At 37.0% G+C, this 21969-nt stretch overlaps 1 protein-coding gene across 4 annotated transcripts in view; it reads right to left on the bottom strand.

Moving 5' to 3' along the window:
* The window catches only part of ABCD4 (ATP binding cassette subfamily D member 4), a 1648172-nt gene that overhangs the window by 833960 nt on the left and 792243 nt on the right, over nt 1-21969 (bottom strand). For all 4 annotated transcript variants that reach the window (XM_044074118.1, XM_044074117.1, XM_044074119.1 and 1 more), the window contains one exon: nt 13448-13542. In XM_044074118.1, the coding sequence (XP_043930053.1) occupies nt 13448-13542 (95 nt within the window). The remainder of the gene's footprint in view (nt 1-13447; nt 13543-21969) is intronic.

The following is a 21969-nucleotide window of genomic DNA, read 5'->3' as shown; positions in this document are numbered from 1 at the left end:
AAAGAATGCTTACCCACCTGTTCAGAAACATGAACTAAATCCTGCAACTCTTTACACTCAATACCTTCCGCCAAAGCATCTACCTTAGACTTTAATTGTGAAAGGAGATAATTTTGGTATTTCAACATGTGAAACTGGCAATTTAAAGCTCTCATGGCCAAAGTGGAAGAAGTATATACTTTCTTTCCCCATCTATCCAAAGCCCTTGCCTCTTTATCTGGAGGAACAGGATTTTTAACAACAGAAGCCTTAACACCTTTAGGCCCCTGTGAAACAGTTTCTGGGTCTGCCCTAGGACTCTTAAAAGATACTTATGAGCTTCAGGCACCCTATAATATCTATCCGGTTTAACTGGAGCAGGAGGCAAAGAGTCAGGGTTCAGAGAAGCCTCTGCAAAACATCCTCCACCACATCTAGAACAGGAGGTATAGCTAAAGGCCTATGCTGGGAAGAAACAAAATTCCCTAAGCCTTTTCCTGGAATCAGAGAAATCCTGACCTTCCCATTTAAAATGCTCCCTCATGGAATGAAGAGTCTCTGAAAATGAAAAATCCTCAGGAGGAGAAGCAGAGGGAGTAGAATCATCTACATCAGAATCAGAGTAAGGGGAATACTCCTGCAAGTCTTCAGCCAAGACTCAGAAGCATCCGAACACTGCTCAAAACTCCCAAGCTCAGGTTCCAACCTAGGCCTCTTATCAGGAGGGGGCATAGAACCTCTAATCATTGTAATCAAATCTTCTGCCATCTTAAGCATATGCTTCTTAGGTACAGACCCTGAAGAACTAGGGGTAACACCTGAAACAAAACCTGGCCTGCCCCTGGGAGAAGCCTTGGAAACAGCAGGGGAGGGCCTAACCACCTTAGGAAGGGAGGGAAGAACAGCTACCTGAGAAGCCCCTTCCGCCTGGCCTACCTCCTGAGAGGTCACATCTTGCAGCAATAAAGTCTCTCCCTGGGATTCCAAAGAAATTTCTGGCTGAACCCCTGGCTCCACCGCGGCCTCTAAAGAACCGACGTCTGGTACAGACGGTTCTTCCAGCCTAGGCTTTGCTGTTTTGTCCTTGCGCTTTTTTGACGAAGCGGGCGTCGGAGCATCCGACGGCATTTTATAATTACACCGCTTCCCAAAAACTAACCTGGCACAATCTAATCTTCTCTTTATAGTGCGTTTGTTAAATCTAGCACAAGAGCGACAGCCAACAACGTCGTGCTCAGGCCCTAAGCAAGGTATACACAAGGTATGGTAATCCATATCAGGTATCTGTTTCCCACAAGAAATACAGTTATTCACTTTTTCTGACATCCGGTAAAATACTGAGGCAAGAAAAAAACAAAATATTCCCCAACGGGGTACTTAGCCAACTTGGATTCGGTCTGAAACTCCGACTTCGGAAAATCTCAGAACGCCAACCTGCACTTGCAAAACTGCTTCTGCATCGGACCATGCGGCAAAAAAGACTGAGGAAATGACGTCGGTCATGCGCATTTGTACCCTGACGTCCTGACGTCAGACTAATGCGCCTTGACCGACGTCAGCCTTATACTTTGGTATTCGGGCCGACTGGGACAGCGGACTACCCAAGTGTTAGGACTGAAGCAATGTGGTATGAAGAACATCAGGTATTTATGTGGAATCAAAATCCTATCACCCACAGTGTAAGCTGAACATTGGACAGGTATGGATGAATGAGAGATCCCTTGTCTTGTTTGACTAGATCCCCCCTGTGAGGTAACATGTGATGATTGCCTTTGGCTACATGCAGAAGAGGGAACCAATGCTGTCTAAGCCAAAAGGGAGTCGCCGATAAGTTGTTGGAAGCATCCTGTTGAATTTTGAACAGGAGTTTTGGAATAAGGGGAAGGGGAGGAAAAGCATACAGCATAATCCCCTTCCAAGAAAAAGAGAGGGCACCCACCTTCCACACCAGAAGACCTGGGACTCTGGCACAAAAAAACAGGAAGTTGCCTGTTCAGAGGGCAGGAAAATAGATCTACTTGAGGAGTACTCCACTGGTGGACAAAATGTCCAGAAACACATCCCTGTGAAGCATCCATTCATAGGATTCAGTTAAGAGTGTTTGCCACAATGTTTTGACATTACAGAATGCCAACTGCCTGAAGAGTTGCTTGATACTGGACAGCAAGATCCCACACCAGGACAGCCAACCAGCAAAGTAGGTAAGACCGTGCCCCCCCCCCCCCATTTGTTTATATACCACATCACTGTGGTATTGTCTGTAAATACCTTGAGAGGTCCTGGGGAGAAGAGAGAATGAAAAGCCAGAAGAGCCAGCAGAAAGGCTCTCATCTCTGACACTGATGTGCTTCTTCTGTTGAAGAGAAGATAAACTCCCCTGAACGTTTAGGGAGCCAAAAGCTGCTCCCTATCCCACATCTGAAATGTCTGTGAACAGCTCCTTCGAGGGAAGAGGGGGATGAAAATGGAGCCCTGGATTTAGAAACAACTACTGGATCCACCAGTGAAGTTCCTTCGTGAGACAAAGTAAAAGAACTACAAATTCTAGAGGATGTGCATGTTGAAGCCAAACTGACTTTAGGAACCACTGAAAATTTCTCTTGTGGAGTATAGCCAGAGGGAGCATAGGGATGGTGACTGCCAAGAATCTCAGAGAGCTAAAAAAACTCCCTGGTTGTAATGGAGGCCAGAGGAAGAAGAGTTTGAAAGAAGGAAATGAGAGTTAAAGCCTTGGGAGGAGTCTGTATCCTGCAACTCAGAAAAACATGATCATGAGAAGGAGTCAGAGAAGACTTTTTGAAGTTTATTGTGAACCATAGGCTCTGAAGAAGGGAGATGGCAAAATGAAGATTTTGCAACTGGATCTGTGGACAGAACACCTGAAATAGGAAGTCATTCAAATAAGGAAATACTGGGATCCCCTGAAGCCTGCAAAAAGCAATCACAGGCATGAGACATTTGGTGAATACCCTTGGGGGAGTATAAAAGCCAAAGGGCAAAGCAGAGAACTGAAAATACCAGTAAGCAGAGAAATGCAAAACTTCCAGAAAAGGGGATGGATCTGAAAATGGAGATGAGCATACTTAAGATCCAGAGATACCATATCAGCTTGAGGAAGCAAAAGGGGAAACAAAGTCCGAAAGGACAACATTCGAAAAGTAGGCACTTTCAGAAAAGTGTTTAGATGAGAGAGGTCTAGAAATGGTTTCCAAGTACCCTCTTTTCTGAGTACTAGAAACATCCTGGAGTATAAACCCCTCCCCCTTTGGGACAAAGGCCCTTCTTGAATCCTAAATCTAAAGATCCCGAAGCAGGTCTTGGAAAAAGGGGACTTGTTTACTAGGAGGCTGAGGAATGCACAAAAAAGGGGAAGGGGAAGGGATTTCCACACCATGAAGTACCCCTGGCAAATAAGGGAAAGAACCCAGAAATCCTGAGTAATCTGTAGCCAAACAGAAAGAGAGAGAGAGGTGAAAAGAAAGAGGAATGTGGCTGAGAAGAAACGAATAGTCAGACAGCACCTGATTTATCTGGAATGGAAGACCTTCGAGTCCCTGAAGTATGAGAAGCCTTAGCAGGAGGAGCCCACTTGCCATTCTTTTTCCCCTTAGGAGGAGGGTGAAATTGCCTGTGATCAAAGCCTGGCTTAATGAGGTAGCTTCGCTGAAATTTAGGAACAGGAGAAACAAAAACGTTTGAGTTACTGTAAAGCCTTCCCTTTATCCTGAAGGGACTTAAACAAATCAGTAGCAGATTCCCCAAACAAGTGTTTATCATCAAGAGGGTCATCCATCAATTTAGCCTTGATATCATCAGGCAGGGGTTGAAACTGAAGCCAAGAATGCCTTCTCCTCACTGACTCAAAAGCAGCAACCCTAGAAGAAGCATCTGTGTATCATAACTAGATTTGATGGAATGGTAAACCATCTGTGAGGAAGTCCCTAACAGGGAGAACAGACGTTTTACCCTCAGAGTCTGGAAGATCAGAAATAACCTGGCAAGCCTGAGATATGACAGCCAACACATACCTGGATATACAAGTATGATAATTAACAGCCCTAAAAGCCAAGGTGGCTGAGGTGTAAACCTTATAGCCTTTCCATGGTTCTGTTGTCTTTATCAGAAGGCAATAACTTGGGCAAAGGAAGCAATTGCGAGAGATTGTTAGAGGCTACAGACACCAGTGAGGGGTCAGCAGCAGGACACTTGTACAAAAAGTTAGTCCTCAGACACCCTATAAAATCCATCAGGTTTCTTGGGAGCAGGGGGCTGAGAATAAGGAGCTTTAGAGGCATTGGAAAATGCATCCAACAAAGCAGTCAAAATAGGAGGAATAGCAGAAGGTTCAGGAGATTCCATCTGTAGCAACTCAGAGCATCTCTTATGGATCTCGGAGACCTGAGCATAATCCCACTTAAAAAAAAAGCTCCATCATTCTGGAGATTGTCCTCCCAAAAGAAATCTCTTCAAAGGGAGTATCAAGACTGGCAGATTCCTCTTCCTCTGACCCACAGTCTATAGTAGAAGGAATTTGAGAAGACTAAGCAAAGGAATCCTCATCAGACTCCAACTCCTCCTCAGTGGAATCCTGTTCCCTTTGTCTTTTAAGTGGAGTACAGGGTCAAGGGGAAGTTGAATAGAAACACCCTGAGGTGGTTTCAATGCAATTAAAGCATTAAACAAACCTTGAGTGAAGGCCTGCCACTCATTCTGTGGATGCTTAGGAATAGGAGAAACATGTTTAGTTTTTTGCTTTTTCTTTAGTAGGATGTTTGCCTTACAAAACTTGGAAGGGTCTAACCCAGTACGGCATTCAATAACAGTAGTAGGAGACTTCTTCCCGACTAAAATCTGAAGAACACCAGTAGGCCCCTCAGAAATAATCAAGTATGGTTCCCCTTGAACAACCAAAACGGACATCTGCAAAGCCTCAGACATGCTGAAAGCTGGATCTCCACCGACCTCCATCCCAGTTGCGGCCGAGAAATCAAACAACAAAGCCATGTGAATCTCAGGGCATTCACTCACCTTGGGAGAAACATCCAGCAGAGGTTGAACAGCAGAAGATTCCAGCCTAGGCTTCTTAGCCTTCTTCTTCTCTGACGGCTGTCTCTCGGGGCGGTAAGTTCCCCCCACATTAGCGAGAAGTTTAAGTCACTGATTCTCCAAATACAGTGCTAAGGAAGAAAGCCTACTATGCAGAATTTTTGGTAGAAAAGCCGGACAGATGGAACAGGATGTTTGGTCATGTAAGGTGCCAAGACAAAACAAACACTGTTCGTGTTGGTCTTTATGGGGAATCTGTCTCCCACATTGGCATTTACCCTTCTTGGATGACATGAAACCCCACAAGTAACCAAAAGACAAGTAAAAAAAAAAACACAATGGGGCACTTATCTGCAATGGCTTGGAAACCAGCAAAGGAACATAGGTGTTCAGACTGATGATCAAGAGATGGCATTCAGACTGGTGGCAAAGAAGTTCTGAGGATGGTACATCCAGACATCACCTTTATGCCCTACTCTACATAAGGAGCATATGTGTGATGTACGGCGTACCTTAAAGCAATTGAAGGATTTGGTATACTGCCCAAATGTAAAGAATACTGCAACAGTGATATGGAAGGACATCATCAGATTCATTTTTATTTTGCCAGTCAAGGCACTGTTTCTGTTACTGCATACAGGGCAGGTCTGGACTTAAACTATTTGACTTCTGAAAAAGGCGTTGTTAAATGTAGTGAAATCCATGAGGTAGAATTTCATTCGAGTGTGTTTTAGACCTATATATTTATGAGAGATCACAGTCCAATACAGGGCAGAACCAAAGCACGATCAAGGCTGGTAAAATCAAACTTAATAAAATAATCAACCACCTTCAGTTGTAAAAACTTTTAATACCGAGATAAGCACTTTTACATAGATGCTTCATCAGACCAACAACAAATGATGGAACTCACCTCTTTAAATTCAGTCAATTATCCAATCATACGATGGAATAAAAACAATTATCCAATTAATATGATAAATCAACATCAAACCCCAAAATAAATATCAAAACATTAAAATAAAAAATATAAAAGCTAAATCAACGTATTCCTCTCATTTTTAAAAAGGGTTACAGTGAAACGCGATCATCCAGACTCTTCCTTTGCTCAGCATGCATTCTAATGATCCATTTCATTTCTACTGACTCAGTATAAGTCCTGATATCCCCTTTCCTATCTGTTTGCCTTACAATATCAACAACCATCCCTCACATGTTTAGCTAAAGCATTGTTGGGACAATTTGTTCTAATGTTATAAAGATGCTCTCTAATCCGCTGTTTAAGGGTTCTATTAGTTTTTCCTAAGTAAAACACCTGGCATGATTTACATACTGCCAGATAGATAACATTGTTAGTGTTGCAGTCTGCTGCAACATCAAAATTAGATGCATGTCCAGTATCTGGATGTCTAAAATGAGAAGCACTGTTAATATAACCACAACAATTACACCTAGTACAAGGCTTAGTGCCAGTAAAAGTAGTATTCATGGTGTCTATCTTACTCTATGGATAACACAACATTCTCCTAATTGTCTTTTTATTGTTAAAACAAAAGGAAGGAAAATTCCCTACTACGTTTCGAATCGTTCATTCTGTGGTAAGAACATGCCAATGCAATAATTCTTGTGATATTCTTACAATTATTGGTATAAAGTAAAGTCATGCTTACAGGATGTTTCACATTTCCATTCCTCTCATCCATAGATCATACATATAATCAGAAAAACAGGGTTTGGCCACAGATTCCCTTAGGGCTAGAACTTCTTGAAAGGGAATATCAATATCCCTATCAGTATAACCCCTCTCCTTAAACTTTGCTTTCAGATTGGTGAGCTCATCTTTGAAATCACCAACATTCACATATAATGTGGAAATGCGCATTCCTTGCCCTTTAACTATATTACAAAAAATATCTTGGCAATGCATACTTCTCCTGTGAAGATTGAGTGTTCCTAGCACAGGATTTCCTAAATATCCCCAATCTAATAAATCCTTCCTCAGTTCTGCAAATATTTACATAAAAAAATACTCTTAACATCTGAATATAATGTAGTAATTTTCAAAAATGACTTGATACTATTAACAAATTCAAAGAATCTATGCAAGTCAACTGATGAACCTCTCCAAATAAGAAAGAGGTCATCCACAAACCTATGACAGAACAATTGTGGATTATTAATAATATATTCTTATTCCCAATGAGCCATTACAATGTTGACGTAGCAACTGGCACTGGATGCGCCATCACTTTGCAAATAATAACAAGAATCAAACAAGAAAACATTATTTTCTAACACAACCTCCATAAATAGACAAAATAAATCAACAAATCTGTCAACATACTCACTAAAAAGTGATAAATATTTCTTCAAACAATCTAGACCATACTGATTTGATATAACCATAAATAATGACTGAACGTTTATTCTAACAAGAAAAAATGAAAAATCAATATGAAATTGCTGAGTAAACTGAACAAAAATCCTGCAAAAACTGTTTTGAGTTTTTAAGAATATAGGTATTTTTATCTATAACAGGTCGGAGATGTTTTTTAACATAAACAGAAAAAGTTTCTGTAGACCAATTGCGGCCTGCAACTATCAGTCTAAAAGGGGGATTTATAGGGTCTTTGTGTATTTTCGGAAGATCCTGTATTACAGGAATAAGTGGATCTTTAACATACAAATAATTACACAAATCTAGCATAATCAGCCTGCTCATCAAACATTCAAGAGTCACTAAAACCTTATTTTGCATCCTAACTATATCTTTATAATCAATAACAGTGTAAACTGAACGATCACTCAACATTGACTTCATAGAATCAAAATAAAAATCCTATTCATAATTACAATTAGGCCGCCCTTGTCAGCCGGTCTTATAACAACTGTAATATCTTTAAGCAGATTACCTAAGGCTTTCTGTTCACAAAAAGGTAAATTATCAAATACCTTACCTCTTGAACCTCTTTCCCAAAGAAGAAGATAGACACCATGAATACCACTTTTATTGGCACTAAGCCTTGTACTAGGTGTAATTATTGTGGTTATATTAACAGTGCTTCTCATTTTAGACATCCAGATACTAGACATATATAATTTTGATGTTGCAGCAGACTGCAACACTAACAATGTTATTTATCTGGCGGTATGTGAATCATTCCAGGCATTTTACTTAGGAAAAGCTAATAGAATTAAATGGTGGATTAGACAGCATCTTTATAAACATTAGAACGAATTGTCCCAACAATGCTTTAGCTAAACATGTGAGGGATGAGGGCGATAAACATACATTTAGATTTATGGTTGTTAATATTGTAAGACAAAACAGATAGGAAAGGGGATATTAGGACTTATACTGAGTCAGTAGAAGCAAAATGGATCATTAGAATGCATGCTGACCAAGGGAAGAGTCTAAATGATTGAGTTTTGCTGTACCCTACTTAAAAAAATTAGAGGAATACATTGATATAGCTTTTATATTTTTTATTTTAATGTTTTGATATTTATTTTGGGGTTTGATGTTGATTTATCATATTACTTGGATAATTGTTTTTATTCTGACTTATGACTGGATAATTGAATGTATTTTAAACAGGTTAGTTCCATTGGTTTACTATCAAACGACTTTAATTCATATGGTCGACAGTTATAACATCGAAAGACATTTATGTGAATGTCATAAATACTGAAAAAAAATATCAAAGTTTAAATAATCGAAAATTAGCTTGCCTTTCACCTTTAAGAACTTCGTGGAAGTGAACGGCATGCATTAAAACATGCGATAATGTTAGTTTTTTAATATGACGTATATCTGAATTGTAATATTACCCTGTACAGCACTAAATGGCATGATGGAAAGGTAGCAACCTTGGATGGAGGATCAGGGGAAGAACAAACTGAATTGAAAGCATCCTCTAAATCCTGAACAACAGGTGTAATAGCTATGGTTAGGGGGGGAGGGGATCTACACCAAGGTCATAATACTGCTTATTCTCTGAAATTTCCTTTCCTTCCCACTAAAAAAAAATCCTTCATTCTAGAAATAGTGTCCAAGAAAGACATTTCTTCAACTTGACAGTCAGAAGAGATATTTTCTTCAGATTCTGACACATGTTAGGCAGGAAGAAAGACTTGGCATCCATAATCAAGTCTTTTCTCTTCTGACTTTGAAAATGATTCTTCTTCAAAAAAATAAGGGGATATTTTTCTCTTAAAATGAGCGGGAACAGGAGAAAAGGACTGAAGAGATTGAAAAGAAAAATCCTTTCGCAAAAATGAACCATTCATTCTTTGACCCAGTTACACTAGGAATGGAAGGAGGTGAAAGATGGCTTGCTTTTGAGATTCACTTGCTTGGGGTAATCTAACTTAATTGTTTTAGATGTAGTGGATGTTTGGAACTCAAACAAGGGAACCCGCTACCACCTCTACTACCAACACTTGAAGTACTCCATTTGGCCCTTCAGATAAAATAAAATGGTGTTCTCCCTGATTAGCATCTGCCTTACATCCAGTCATAGAGGACATGCTCATTTTCTGATCAGTGGCACCCAGCAAAGAAATGCTGGATTGGGGGAAAAACATCTGACTAACATCCAAGGACTCTGTTATGATCACAGTGAATCTGACTGGAAAAGAGGCCAAAGGCAGGGTAGCTTCAGGATCCTCCTTGGCAGCTTTTTCCTTACTTGAAGGGGAATGTCCGACAGAGGAAAGCCAGTGGCCATGGAGGATCAAGAGAGGACTTTCATATATTTTCCATAAAAATTATAAGGATGTTAAGCTGACTATGAATAGTTTTAAGGGTTAAAGACAAATCTCACATGAACATATCTCACGAGATTCTCCCAAGCAAAACAGACAAGCTATGTGGGAATCCCTATATGGGATTTGTTTACCACACTGACTCTTATCTGCTAGGCATAAGAAATTTTAACACAAACTTTGGTCAAAAATATTAAAATGAAGGTCCCTAGGGGGTTACTTATCTGCACAGAAGCTGACATAAAAGCTGACCACCGAAACTAAAGTCACAGTATTTACAAGCATCTGACTGAACTCTTCATTTGTCTCATGTCCCCTTCTTTACCAGCACTCTCATGCTATAATGGTCATACAGTGCAGAAATGCTGCATCCAAAAGCTCTTACTGGCTGGATGTCTGATCCTTAGCAGGATATGTCTCATATAGATTTATGCTACTAGCAGCTATGATCTAATGATGAACATAATGCAAGGCAGTGGTTTTCTCCTCATAGCCTAAAATCCTCCCACATTTCACTTTTTTAAACAAGAATTACGCCTACTACATTCTAGTAGGTGTATAGAATTAAGTGGCTGCTCTATAAAAATATATGAGCACATGAATGGAGAAGAATGCCTGTTTAATGAGAACAATGCCTAGGAATAATCAATGAGCAAAGTCATTAGATACATCTGGAGAAGAAAATGTAAAACCGAAGTCGGAGTTGATGCAGGTTTGCTCAGTGATGCATTGACCCCAAACAAATGTCAATGTTGCACAGAACTGGACTGACTAAGCCCGAGGTCAGCAATCATTTTCTACTAAGCCTGTTTCCAGGAGAAACACCACAAACCCAGACATAGGTGGTGAACAAATGATAATTTCAGAAGACCCCACATCAGAGCCCTAAACAAGGTTCTAGCAAGGCAAACATCTCAGAAGATCCTGCATAAGTCCACAAACCAAAGTATTAACAAGGTGATCAGCTCAAAGACACACAATAGACCCCTAAATAAGATCCTAGCATTATTTTTTTATTTATTTTATTTTATTTTACATTTGTTGACTGGGCTAGTCTAGCTGGATATATATCCATTTTCAGTAGAGGCCCGGGGAGAAAAGCCTCCACACAGATATACAAAAATATAAAAAGTATAAAAAATATTGTTACATGGTAAATACAGGATTAATAAACCAAATAAAACAGGAAGTTTTTACATTTTAGAGATCAGAGAACACATTAAGAAAAGTAACAGTGAACATAATATTGCTTAAGAAAGCTAAAACAGTTATAATAACCAAATGGAACAGGAAGTTTTTACATTTCAGAGATCAGAACACATTAAGAAAAGTAACAGTGGGCTCTTAGTCATTGATGTCTCTAACGATGAACAAAATCCTAGTAAGGGTTAAAGCTTTAATCAGTTTGGAAAAAAATGCAAATTACGTCATATACAGGATCATCGGCACACACAAGCATCTAAAATAACAGTGGTAGTTGAGTGTCTAGCAGCGTTTTAGCAAAAAGAAAGCCACAACCGTAAATGAAACTACATTTTGCTCTACAACTAAATGTTCCTCCACTGGAGCATGTTACTATAAACTGAAGGTTCAGAAGGAATTCACAAGCGACTCCAAACAGAAATACATTACTGTAAGTCACAAGGGTGGACCAGTTATTCAAGGAGAGTTCCTGCACTATTGCTATGCTGGAGCACAGACAAGGAAGTAGGTGGCAGGCTGAAAAGGTGACAGCAATGCTAACCTCAATTTGAGAACTATCATGTAGCAGTAAATCAACAATCTGAAATTAGTAGAAAGTAACAGGGAAAAATAAAAGTGTTAGAGTATTGAGGGCACCAATAAAAAGGCAGCCAAGAAACAAGTACCTATCCCCTAGCTATTGTCTGAAATTGAACCTGAAGGTCCTAGAATCCTTGCCATGTACTGCCAAGTGTCAGATGAAGGTGTTATAGTGACACAAAAAGAAAAAGCACACGGTTATGACCAAAATCTCTCCAAAAATATCCATCAAGTGCCAACCGGGCAGCTGGGAATTAAGAGCTAATGACCCAGAATTCAGAAAATCACTTAAAATAAGGAAGGAGGAGGGGGAACCAAACACATATGCAGTGGGACGCCCACTCAGTAGTAATCTCTGAAGGAGGCACCAGATAATCCTGTTATAGTACATTTTCAACACAAGCATAATAGGCAGCATGAAGGGTTAGAATTTTTCATGAAGTATATTTTTTAGTGCTGATTTGTTCCTGGATGTTTCTGACATCCATATATAAAGAGGAAGTCCTTACTTCCAAGTATGAAACTTTGTATATAAAAGGGTTTGAATAATGAATTACTGATGTCCACTTTAAATTATTATTGCTGATTACTGGAGTATGTAATGATGGGCATGCTGAACAACTTATTTTTGACTATTAAGAATCTTCCCTCTCTGAACACGTATAACACTGTTTTTAGAATGAATATAGAACCTGTTGAAGGTCTGCTATTGATGTGATAGTTCATTTTAATATGTTTAAATAATGTTCTTTTTTTAAGCTTTGCCACTTGCCATTCATTCCCCCAAGAGTAAAGGGTAGGGTCCAGGGAGCAGACCCAGCATGTGATATCATGCATGCACCCCAACAATGCCTGCAGCAATTAGTAGTTTCCACTGAAGCCGCTAGTGAGGTAATGCAACTCTGCACACCTACACACACTCTCCAGGACAACTTCCTTTAAGTGATTGAACAGCTGCTGGAAACAGTACTGCAACACTTCTGTTGGGGTCAGTGGTACAGAGAGTCTCACCCCCTCCCTCTCTCCAGGAGAAGAGACCTGTCAGCAGCCACTCACACAGCTCTTCCAGCTTCCCATGTCACTAATGAAACAGGTCATCTGAGACATATTCGGGCTTTCTCTACACCATAAATACATGTTTAGATTCAAAATTTTGAATAACTGTTTTAGTCCGAATCATCAGTAACCTACAACACTTCCAATGGTAGATGTCCAATATTGATATGAACAGTATGCACAGCACCTTCTATATGTACATGCATACAAACACAGGATAAATCATGCAAAAACTAAAAGGATAAACATGTTAGAAACATTAACAGCAGTTTAGAAGAGATGCTGCCTTATATCACTACACTGAAAGCCTAGCATTATACTATACCTTTAGAACATTTAATAACACAGCAGTGGCTTGGCAAGATACCTTAGCAGTATCATTATCACCCTGTCAAACTGTTTCCCATCTTGCAAAGGCAATCAAATAAACCTACCAAGAAATCCAACTGCAGCTGTTGTATACTGGTTAACATCTCCTCAGAGGTTCTAACAGTCCATTACTAACTTTAGCTTACTCATCCTCAAGAGGCATTTGTCACTGTCATAACCACACACAATTCATCACTGCCCTTCTCTCGATTTTAGCATGATTGTTTGCAGTGCTGTGCAGTTACATGTGGACTCAGAATTCTAACTACAGCACAGGTTAACACACAGATACTCACTCGTACAAGACAATATCCTCAAGCGCCCCAGCTGTCCCTCACCAACCAAACCACTGGTGTCACTAGCTTACTTGTGAGAATTAGCAACTCATACAGAAATGTTGCTGCAGGAAGACTACATTCCCTGTAAAATCACACAATAGATCACTTACTGTAAAGCCACAGTTCTTTGGTCATGAGCTGTTTCTGTGTCTGAAGGAGACTATGTAGTCTGCGATTTGTGCGTGTGTGTTCCACAGCCCCTGCTCTGAATAAGGAAATGAAAGGAGAGAAAAATAAGAAAGGAGACAAGTAAGATGTATAAAACAGAAAACTATGAAGTCCTCACACAAAGGCTTATGCAGATATATGTATGAATATGTATACATGTACACACAGCAATGACTTCCTAAAAATGAAAACAAGCACACACAGAATCAACAAGCATTCTCACATACAATCTACAAAAGAAAGCCAAAACAAAAATCTTACATAAAGATGCGTCTACACAAGGGTAAAATAAAACATTAATTTAGAACTATAAGAGCAGAAAAAGCTGAGAATATGATAGCAATTTTACCATATTCCCTTACTTTTTATATCCCACACCGTCTTTGATACACTTTTTATTTTTATTCATCCTGTGTTGACCAGGTTAGTCCCACTAAGCTATTAGCCTTTTTTTCAGGGGGGAGCACAGGTAGTATTTTATACTACTAGGGAAAATTTGGCCAGGACATCAGGGAACTTTCCCTATTCTCATTTGTGTGTGACAAAACAGACTTCCTGTTCCAGGGGGTGACATGGCCCGATGAAACAGGGAGAAAACATGGCTGATTCAGCTTTTGCTGAAACTGTAATGAAAATTGCTGAAAATGTATTTGAAATGATAGAGTCCCTACCAGAAGTTTTTTTCTGATGATGTAGGTGCAGAAAAACAGTGACAGTGAGTGGAGGAAACTGAGATTGCAGCTGAAACAGATTGATTCAGAGGAAAACTTTCAGAGGAGATTGTCTGAAGGAGAGACAGTTACCTCTGAAAAATGCATAATTACAACCCTCCAATCGGAAGGGGGGGGGGGCTGTGGGATGATTATTTGGAAGAAATAGCAAACCAACGTGACCAAGAAAATTGAGTAGCAATTTCATGAAGTGACATTATGGAAAAATACAAGAAAAAGAAGAAACTGTGCCAGAAAAAGTTCCAGAAACAAAAACTTATGCACAAACTGTTGAAGGAGGAAAAAAGAACTAAAAGAAACAAAAAAGTATACAGTACATGTGAGCAGTAAACAAGAAGAATGTTTGGACAGGTATGAAGTTTAGGACTCTGTCATAGCAGCTCTAGGTGTCAAAGCAAAAGATGTAAGAGCATTTAAAGAGACATTTTGTGACTTGATATTTGAGACTGGGCAGGCTATGGAAAATTTTCTGGGTGTATATGAACAAAAGAAAAATATTAATTGATGATCAAAATATGTGGTGCAAGCTTTTTACAGACAAAAAAAAAAAAAAAAAAGAATAATGATCCAGTTTCGAACTGAAGATGAAGCAAAAGAACTGGAAGAACATTTGTTAACTATATGTTAAGAAGTAATGGACACTTCAAAAATATATGATGAAAGAGGACCAAGGACTGGGGGATGGGAATGTGGAGTAATACCGAAAATGATAACGTTATGAATGTACCTAATATTAATATTCATGGTAATAGTGATTTTGTTAAAATACAGGGGTCAACCAAAGATTTATTATTTTTGTGGAAAAAATGAGAATTGAATTAACGAATGTGACAAAAAAGGTGTTATTTATGTGGAAAACAGGGCATAATGCAAAAAAAATGTGATTTAAAGTGCAAAAAATGTAGCAATACTGGTCATTCATGGCTAGAATGTGAAATAAATGTGTAAGAAAATGAAGTTATACAGAAGAATGCGTTATACAAGAAAATATAGAAAAAGATGTGACTGATAAAGAGGTTGTACATGAAGTTAAAGAAAGTAACAAGGGAAAAGAAACAGAGGAAAAAGCTGACTGGCATACAGTAAGAAATAAAAATAATTCAACTGGGAAAACAAAGAAAGGAAAATAAAATACAAAAATATAATGGTTAGAGAAGGTAAGAAAAGGGATAACAATTTTATTATACTAACTGTTCTTAAAAGCTGAAAATATTAGCTTTAAATGTGAATGGTATGAAAAATCTTAAGAGGAGAATAGGTATATTACAATGGTGTGCTGCAATAAATGTACGTATTACTGTTTTACAAGATATCAGCTTATTAACAGAGGAAGACAGAACACAAACTGAAAAGCTTTGGAATGGTGTGGCAGTTTGGAACTTGGGGAAAGAAACGTACTTGGGCCTATGTATATTATGTCACTAAAGATTTAAAATATTAGATGTAACCATAGTGGAACTAAGAAAATTATGGTAATAGACTTGAGACTGACAAAATATGTTTATAGAATTATAGCTTTATATGCATATGTAACAAAAAAAAAAGAGAGAAATGATGTTTAAAAATATTCTTGAATATATTTGTGTAACTATGGACACTGCAGTGGTGGGTGATTTTAATTGTAATTTAAGGAAAAATAAGGGCAACTGTGTGATGTTAAAATGGTTAAAGAAAGTATGAGAAGTGGAAAACTAAGTGTATGCCAGAATAACCACTGGACCTGCAAAAGGAATGAAATTAGGAAAAATGATTAAAAAAAAAAAAAGGAATTACGTATGCTGGATTTTCAGACCATGTGGCTAAATGGGTTAAAGTACAGGAAAATGAAGAATATATAAGAATAGGAAAATGAATAATGAGAATTAATGAAAAGGAATTAGATTTGATCCGTGGTGGTGCAGTGGTAGCATTGTTGCCTCACAGCAACAGGTTCTCCCGTTCGATTCTCGGCTGGAGTGCGGAGTCTGCATGTCCTCCCCGTGGTCGAGTGGCATTCCAAAAGACATGCGTGAATGGGCGTACCTTCGTTGAAGGTTGGGCGTCGAGCTGGCAACTCAGCACTGTAAAAATCTACTGCCAATCATTAGCAGACCGGAGTTCCGTTGTGGCGACCCCTAACCAGGAAAAGCCGAAAGACAAACAACAACAACAATGAAAAGGAATTAGATTTACAAGGGAAAAAAAAAACTTCTGGAATTACTGAAAAACCCTATGAATATGAGAGAGTTTTATGAGAACTGGACTGTTTGGTTGCTTAACTTTAAAAAATATATAAAAAGGGGTTTTAGAATGTATAAGGAAGAAAAGAAAAAGAGAGATACAAGATATTAAGTCAAGAAACATTCAGAGACTTATTAGAGAAGAAAAATTCCTTTTATGAAAACCAAAGAGAAATGTATAAAATGAATCCTATTAAAATTAACAATTTATTATATAAACAAAATATATTGTTTACAAGGAAAGAAAGAAAAGGAAGCACCATATTTGAGTAAAATAAAAAAGGGCAATAAGAGAATTAAAGAATAAGGAAGGTAAGCAAATAATACAGCAAGAAGGAATACATGAAATAATTAATGAAAATGTATTGGAATTATTTATTTAAAGAAAACAAAACATGGAAGAAATGTATAAAGGTGAAAAATTAAATAACGAAGATAATGAGTATTTAGAACAAAAAAAAACTATGAAAGAACCGAATGAAATTTTAAAAGATATTGACATGAATTCTGCAACAGGACTGGATAGAATTGAATATGGTATGTATAAAGACATGGAGTGGCAGAACATTTTTATAGAAGTTATGAATGAGTGGTTAGAAACTGGAATTAAAGAGAAAGAGATATGCACAGGAGTCATAAAATTTATATTTAAAAAAAGAAATAGAGGGAATAAAAAATTGGAGACCTATAACATTGAATAATACGGATTTTAAGATTTTCATGAGAATAATAAAAATGTTACAAAAAATGGATAGAATATATAACCATTGAAAGAAAAGGAAGTAAAGAGTTATTATGGATAAGAGAAATAACTGAAGTCAAATAAAAATGTAGAAGTGAAGATTATGATAGGGGATAAGTAAAGCTTATGATAATATTCAGTATAAATCAATATGGGGAATTTTGAAGGCATATGATATAAGCAAAAAAATATTACAAGTAACAAAATCTGTTTATGAAAGGACTATGGGAAACTAAATGTAAATGGCTGGATTGGGGAAGAAATAGAATGTGAAAAAAAGCAGGGCTGCCCAGCTAGTAGTATACTTTTCTGATTAGTTATGAAATTAATAATGAAAGAAATTAATAAAATGTCAAGTAGTGGTGGATATAAAATGATGAAGGAAGTACAACTGCCAATGATGTATAATTATGTGGATATGTACTAACCATTAAAAATAAGTATGGATGGAAGAAGTAAATGAAAAATTAAGTATAAATTAAAAATTGGTTTAAGTATAAATAAAGAGAAAAGTAAAGAATTTGGTTTTTGAAAGTATGATAGTAGGTTTTGAGTTCAATGAAAATATAGATATGTTAAGAATAATATTTGGAAGGAATGAATACAGACAACAACAATGAGATAATGTACTCAATGAAGTAAAGGATACGACTTTTTGGAAATCATACAGATTTTCAAATAGAAAACGCACACTTACTGAGCACCATGGTAATAGCAAAAATTGCTTATGTTGCTAACATCTATAGGACTCCTATGAAATATGAAAAGGAACTAATGATGATAATATTTTCTTTTATATGGGGCTCTAGACTCAATCCAGTCAAGATAGGGATTCTACAGTGTAGAAATAAAAAGTTTACACACCCCTGTTAAAATGTCAGGTTTTTGTGATATATGAAAATGAGACCACAATAAATCATTTCAAAACTTTTCCCACCTTTAATGTGACCTATAACTTGTACAATTCAATTGAAAAACAAACAAATCTGTTAGGGGAAAAATATAAAAAGTAAAATACATACAATAAGCTGGTTGCATAAGTGTGTACAACCTTAAACTAAAGAACCAAAAACACTCTGGACAAGCACCAAAAGCCACAACGCACAAGCAGGAAACTCCTGAATATGTAGAAAACGGACTTTTTTATTAACACCACAAAGTTAAAAGCGCAAGCATTTTCTTCAGAGTATCACCCAGATTTTTCCAGATAAAATAATGTCCCTACACAAAATCACTTTATATATCCTCAATTAAACAATTAATTAAGATTATAACTATAAATGGTTTCCCTAAAACCTGTTTTAAAATTAAGATCTACAAAATTATAATACAATATATATATATATATATATATATATATATATATATATATATATATATATATATAAATATTTGTGCACATTTTTAACAAGATTTTAACTTATAACAAAAGCAAAATCCAAACGTGGCAGCTCAACAGGGATAACAGTCCCCAAAGGATGTGGAAAAATGGCAATAAAACAAACAAAATACTAAAAATCAAAATACTAAATACTAAAAATCAAAATACTAAAAATCAAAAGTCTGATGAAGCCCTAGTGGTGAAAGCGCTTACTGTGCACAATAAAAATATATCTGCCTAAGCCGAAGTTACGCTTATTGTTTCGCTAAGTAATTTATGGACTTGCAATTGCTGAGACTGGTATTTGTAACCAGAGTGCCGTGGTGGTCCCGTGGATGATTTTAAGATTTTAACTTATGTTGAACAAACATCTACTATTTAACATGATTAGATATTCTTTCTCTTTTTTAAAAAAAATAATTGTACCTTTTGCTATTAATTTTATCAACTATCACCACAAGATGGTGCTATTGCACAAGATTCTCATTCATTATACTTTAGGATTTTATGCAAACTTTTTAAGTTACATATATAATTTTTAACATTTGTACATGTTACCTATACAATTTATTTATACGTTTTATTTATCAACAGTATATGTATTATTTATTGGTTTTGATTTCAGCAACACTTGAAATTTTATAGTTATAAGTCTGTCTTTTATGCTGTTTGACATTACACATTTAATTAAGTGTAATTAATGGGTGGATAACTTAACTGGATTAAATTAAATTACAAATGCATATATAGGGAGGACTTGATGTGGTTACTTCACTCTGATGAAGTTAGCTGACGAAAACGTACAAGACAACTGTAGCAGCGTTATTTGTGTGAAGTTTACCTTCTGTGGTTTGTGCAATAAAAGGTTTTCGTACATTAAAGCTGGAACAGCTGTGCCTTTTTTTATTTATAAGATTACAACATGTCTTAAAAGCATAATGAATTCAAGCAGAAGGCAGCATATTAAATACATTTAAAATATTTAGAGCATGTAACCAGATATATATGTTGTTAAAAATATGTTTAAAAAAACACAGGTTACTCAAATTACTATAAATACATATTTACATTATAAGTAAAAAATAAATATTAAAATATTCATATTATATCTAAAGTAATGTATGAAATATGACCAAACACTAATTATTATTGTCACTAAATAAGACAAGAATAAATCAGAGTTTCGCTGACCTAAGTTTTAACAAGGGAACCAAGAATATATAATTCAAACCCGGGGGTTTGTTAGCTTCAAGGACAATTTGCCAAAATGTTTCTCTATATTCCAACTTAGATTCCCAGGGTCCACCCCTCAGATCTTAAGTACAACTTCAATAACAAAGAAGGAAAATTTAGCCCTACTACATGTCAATCTATGCCTATACAGTGCATTACTGTTATTTCTTTTGCCAATATCACTGACATGTTCATAAATACTTTTTAATTGTCTTTCGGTTTTTCCAATGTAAAAACCTTCACAAGCCCTACGGGTAACTATGCTTTAAGTACTTTTTTCCTAGCAGTGACCAAAATCTGTTCTTTCGGTGCTATATAATTACACTGTGAACACGCCCCACATTTGAAGGTACCTTTCCTTTTATTAAAATAAACTTGATAATTGTTGGCATGTTCCAATACACTTTTAATTTATGACCTCTCCTAAAAACAACCTTAACAGACATGTCCTTCAGATTAGGAAGGTCAGTGAGTTCTGAAAATTTATTCCATTCCTTTTCCACTATATTTTTAATCTGATATGCATCAGCACTAAAACTGGTGACAAAAGCTTTACCATAGCCTGAATGATCCACAGCTATAGCTTTCTTATCAAAACTATTACCTATACCCAAAACTGGACAATATTTGTCCTTCCTGCCTTGTGTAACCTCTTTCCTGATACTAGAAATAAGCTCCCTTGGATGCCCTCAATTCAAGAACATGCCCTCCAGTTTAACACATTCATTTTCATGGTCCTCATCCAGGGATGTCATCCGACTTATACATACAAATTGTCGCTTGACAATCCCTTTTTTCTGAGAAAACGGATGGGAACTAGTATATATTGGAAAAGGTAGGTTTTCTGTACACCATAAACTTAAAATCCTATTCAGTTGTATAAATAGAAACGTCCAAATAATTAACATTCTGGGTAGTAACTTGATAAGTAAACTTAAAAAAGTAGTAGTATAGTTTAGATACTGAATAAATTCATCCAGCTTTTCAAGACTACCTACCCAAAAATACAAACATTGTCAAGGTACCGAGCATATAAAGTCCAGAATTCTGAATAAATGCTATTATGTACATATCTTTCTTCCCATACTGACAGAATAATATCTGCATATCTCAGAGAGCAACTAGCCCCCATAGCTACCCCAGTTTCATGGTGAAAAAACTCACCCTCAAAGAACATAAAATTGTTCTTAAGTATACGTTCTGCTAACTCCAAACATAACAGTATATCACTTTCTGTGATTCACGATTTTTTCCTCAGGGCTTCTTCTAACCAAATTAACCCTGTATGGTGAGGAATGACAGAAAATAAATCTACCACGTCCACCGTAACAAATTTTAAATTTTCAGAAAAAAAATTCATTTTTGACCCTACTTAGAAATTCTCACAAGTCTTTTAACAAATGGGTTTCACCCCCTCATATAATTTTCAACTTCCAATCCAAGTATTTAGCTAAGGGAGAGATTTTGGAGCCTTCTGATGCCACTATAGGTCTAAGGGGAGGGACATCAATACTCTTATAAACTTTGGGTATCCCAAAGATGGAGGGTACCCTAGGAGTATTGTTTTCCAGGTATTGGTACGTCTCAAAATCAATTACCCCCTGAACAAATAAATCCTTGAGGGCAAGGTCTATTTTCTTATAAGAAATATTGATCTCATTAATGGACACGTTACTATACCTGGAATCATCATGCAAAACAGAAAACATCTTACTTTCATATACACCCTTAAACTAATACTTTGTTGAAGCACCTTTTGCTTTAATTACAGCATTCAGTTTTCTTGGGTAGGAGTCTATCAGCATGGCACATCTTGACTTGGCAATATTTGCCTTTTCCTTGCAAAAGCACTCCAAATCTGTCAGATTGCGAGGGCATCTCTTGTGCACAGCCTTCTTCAGGTCACCCAACAGAGTTTCTATTGGATTTAGGTCTGGGTTCTGGCTGGACCATTCCAAAACTTTAATTTTCTTCTGGTGAAGCCATTCTTTTGTTGATTTGTATATATGTTTGGGATCACTGTCGTGCTGAAGGTGAAATTCCTCTTCATCTTCAGCTTTCTAGCAGACACCTGAAGGTTTTGGGCCAAAAGTGACTGGTATTTGGAACTTTTCATAATTCCCTCCACCTTGACTAAAGCCCACGTTCCAGCTGAAGA

This window comes from Protopterus annectens, chromosome 6.part0 (genome assembly GCF_019279795.1).
Source record: "Protopterus annectens isolate FY-2018-M chromosome 6.part0, PAN1.0, whole genome shotgun sequence".
NCBI lineage: Eukaryota > Metazoa > Chordata > Ceratodontiformes > Protopteridae > Protopterus > Protopterus annectens.
This window is presented reverse-complemented; position numbering and strand designations above follow the sequence as displayed.